At 39.8% G+C, this 4,052-nt stretch overlaps 1 protein-coding gene across 1 annotated transcript; it reads right to left on the reverse strand.

The window, feature by feature from the left end:
• Window positions 1-1,228: 1,228 nt before the first annotated feature.
• N7516_008809 (serine/threonine-protein kinase) lies at window positions 1,229-3,000 on the reverse strand (the record flags this gene model as incomplete). The annotated part of the gene is made up of 3 exons (XM_057221528.1): window positions 1,229-1,934; window positions 1,998-2,575; window positions 2,639-3,000. 3 exons carry the CDS (start codon window positions 2,998-3,000, stop codon window positions 1,399-1,401), a joined length of 1,476 nt encoding a protein of 491 aa, XP_057071800.1. The 3' UTR covers window positions 1,229-1,398.
• Between the last annotated feature and the right edge of the window lie 1,052 nt (window positions 3,001-4,052).

Genomic DNA, 4,052 nt, shown 5'->3' on the forward strand with positions numbered 1-4,052 from the left:
GATAATTTTTTAGTAGGTAAAGGGTTAGTTCGAGATTAAGGATATAAAAGAACTATCCCGTTTTTTTAGTAGTACTATTATCCGGAATTATAATAAGAGAATAATTCGGATAATATAATAGGTATACTATCTAGAAGTACTTCGCTTAGTAGAGATATAGATATATTCTCTAATTTCGATTCTACTTTCTCTAAACTATAAATAGGATAATAGTAATAAGGATCCCGACGCTTTTCTAGATTAAGAGGGATATACTTTATTTAGATTTTTAGTCGGTAGACTTAATTAGCTAGTAGTTAAAACTAAGCTTAATATTAAATTTAGTATTATAAAATTATAATATCGTTCTACTTCTCCGACTACTAACGATTTATAGGTAGTCCGTACTATCTATAAGTATCTTAGTAATATAATATATCTTAGTATAACGTTAAAGGGGGTAGACGATATCTCGTTCTTTATATATACTAATACTTCGTATAATAATTAGTATAATTTAAAATCGATAGAGGGTACTATTTAGTTTTTTAGTAGCGTACCTATTATTTAGTACTCGAAGAAATAGAGTATTATAACTCTATTATCGATAGCTACGGAATAGTATACTCTAGATCGATCTATTAGGGATACTTAGTAGATTTTAAAGATTACTAAGGCACTTAATCTTCCTAAAATAAATAATCTAATTATTATTTTAATAGATAATATTAATACTTAGTTACTAATAAGTAAGAAATCGTATAAGAATAGTATACGTTAGCTTAATATAAAGTAGTTTTTCGTTAAAGACGCTATTTTCTAGAAGAAGATCGATTTACGGCGCGTTAAGACGAAGAGCAACGTCGCTAACGGGTTTACAAAAGCGCTTAATAAAGAAGTATATATAAAGTTTATCTACATATTAGGTCTTAATTAATCTATATACTAAATTTTACGGGTAGATATAGATTTATATTATATAGGAAATAGTAGAAAATAAGAAAACAAAATAGAGAGTTTTTATTAGTAGAGACAAAGAGATATAGTAACAGTCTTCGTCCTAAAGGGGGGTATTAGAGTCACGTGACGGCTATATAGGGCCGTAGGTGATCCTGACCCACAGAACTCAGGATATTGTTAGACAGTAGCTAGTTTTTTCTTCTCTTCTTTTCTTTCTCTCCAGAGTCTACAATTCTAATCCTTTGAGGTTAACATTCATTCCTACATAGCCTGCATTCTATCTGACAAAAGGAGTGTAATGGGGATTATAATAGCATCTGTGAATTATCAGCAATAGTACTCTATATGAACATGTTTGGGTCATACGGTATGTTTGTCTGTGTGTGATTCATTACGCTGTCCTCTCGTCGAAACGATATGCAGCCTACTTAGATATCTTCCTCATAGCCACGCAAGATACTAGACTATAGATACCTTAGATGGGTCGTCCTCAACGTCAATCTCGCAAAACCATGGATCCGATAAGATTCTCGTAGGCGAAGGTCTCTTCCCGGGGTCATATTGCAAAATCCATCGAATAAGCGCTTTCACTTTGTTAGCTTCCTCCTCATCGAGATCCGGGCCTGCCCGATCGAAGCACTCTTCCATGGACGTCTGCTCCACTATAAGCGGTTCCTCCCCGGGAGCGACTCCTCCAAGCTGACAATTAAAGAGCTTCCTCTCGGGCGTAAAGTAGAGCGACGAGGTTGTCCAATGCCTGAATAACTCGTCGGGGAGGGCACCGAGCTGGGCGGTGAGGGAGAGAAGATGATCGTCATCTTCCATCTCGGAACATGGTATACAGAAGAGTGGCTGTCCGGTAATTAACTCAAAAATAAGGCAACCGAAGCTCCAGATATCAACGGTATTGTTGACGGCTCCGGTAAGAATCAACTCGGGAGCTCGAAGACCGAGTGGAGTAACGGGCTTTGTTGGTGGGTCGGTAAAGAAATAAGCTGTCCAGGGAATTGAGGTGTGAGTATTAATATTCGTCAAGAAAAAGGAATAGAGGGACTGACCACCGCCCATATCGGATAATTTGACCTTGAACCCTTCGGCGTAGCAAGTAAAGGGCACCAGTGGCTGCGCAACGCAAAGATATTGAGGCGCCCATTTATCTTGTTTACCATCCAGCCTCTGTACCGGAGGCGAGATCGACCGGGCTTGAACATCTTCCTCTTGTAGGAGCAATTCCTCAGGGGTCGAGTCGACATCGATAAGAGGGAAGAGTATGTTTCCCGGCTGGAAGTCTCCATGGGCAATACCATTTTCATGCAGAAATGCAAGAGCCTGTAAGGATTGCTTAAGGATACTCTTTGCCATCTGAAGCGGATAGCGGATCTTCATTCCTCGCCTACGAGGTTTGAACTGCGGCAGCTCCTCGACCATCGTATTGACACTCGGGCCCATAGGCTCAAGTACCAGGCACTTGTGGAGGCCATTGGGTCCGCGGTGTTCGAATGCGTCCAGCAGTCGCGTGATATATCGGGACCCTTCTTCTGGTGCGTATTCGATGATATGGCGTAATATTCGTAGCTCAGTTGTCGATTCCGAGATTTCCGACACAAGTATCTTCAGGGCGACATATCGACTGTTACTAAACGAAATGAGTAACGATGATATATAGCGTCGGCAGTGGAAATGCGAAAGATGGACATACCTTAGGTCATGGGCGAGCCAAACCGTTGAGTAGGAGCCCTCGCCAAGCTTCCGGATGACCTTGTACTGGTGGTTGAAGACGTCGCCGAGAACGACTGGATGATAACCACCTGGCCGATAATCCTCCACCCACTCACAAGGTAATGTAATGGTTTTGAATCTCCGTTCATCATCTATTAAGGCCCTTGATGGCGGAGTGGGAGGAGACGAAGTGCTCATAACCGCGATGGAGATGGGTCGTTTAAAAGTTGCCAAGGGGAATGTTTTGTAAGGGATTAAGGATCGTGATACGGAAATCCAGAGCTTGGGGAAAAACTGGATAGACGTTCTCAAAATGCGTGGGACAAGGCTTCCGGTGTACATTTATGGTCCTATGACACGGGCAAGTCTTGGAGTTCGTTTCGGAGCACGCGTCATGGCGCGTACTATTTTTATTCATCGCGGTGCGATATGACTAAGTATATTTATTACTAGCTAGAGAATTAATATAATCTATAAGAACCTTTATAATTAAATTAATATAGCGTATATACTATATCTCCGCGGGAGTTATAAGTATAGGGTTAAAAACCTGGTTTATAATCCTATTATTTAAAGCTATATCGTAAAAGACGAGTATAAGGATATACTCCTTTAAAAAAAGGGGGTAAAAATAGTGTTTAAATAAATCTATAGTTATAAAGAATCTTATAGTCGACGAAAAATCTTATACTTAGTACGCTAAATAAAAGATAAAAAACCTCGCTACCGCTATAGAAACCCGGCTAGGAAGCCTTAGAATACCCTATTTAATAAAAAAGAACCCCGCTAGATAAAGAAGATAGGTTTATAGAGGGAACCTAGAAGTACGCTAAGATCGACGAGTATAAAGGAAGGAGGTAATATCACGTCCTATACTATACAAAGTAAGGTATAGAACCCGCCTAGACCCGAGATAGTACCTTTAAGGTAGACCTTCGGGGGTCTTCGGGACCTACGTAGATATATCAATAGCCTACGAGATATATAGGTCCAATGCATATGATCTCGCTTAGGCTACGTATATTATATAACTAGTGGATTTGGAACTATGGACAAAGGTTCATAGTTTAGTTTGAATACATACGTAGTGCTAGTTACAATTGCTTCGTAGTAGTAATTCGTATTGTATATGCCCTTGGCACTCTGGTCATACCCTTCATAAGACCCTTCATAGTGGGTCTTCACAATACCGGTACTATCGGTATTTTCTACTAGTCTATAGTAAACTAGGTATATAACGGTCCTTCTAGAGATACAGAATTAGGACCTCGTTAGTCAGCTTACCTTAAAGGAGGGCAAGTCTCACGATATTTTAGCGGAGGAGCTGCTTAGCTTAACTGCCTATATTATATTCTAGGTATATAAACCTAGACGTCTATTATCACCTACGATAG

The sequence above is a fragment of the Penicillium verrucosum genome, assembly GCF_028828655.1.
Source record: "Penicillium verrucosum strain IBT 35672 chromosome Unknown utg000003l_segment0_segment0, whole genome shotgun sequence".
In the NCBI taxonomy this organism is placed as follows: Eukaryota; Fungi; Ascomycota; class Eurotiomycetes; order Eurotiales; family Aspergillaceae; genus Penicillium; species Penicillium verrucosum.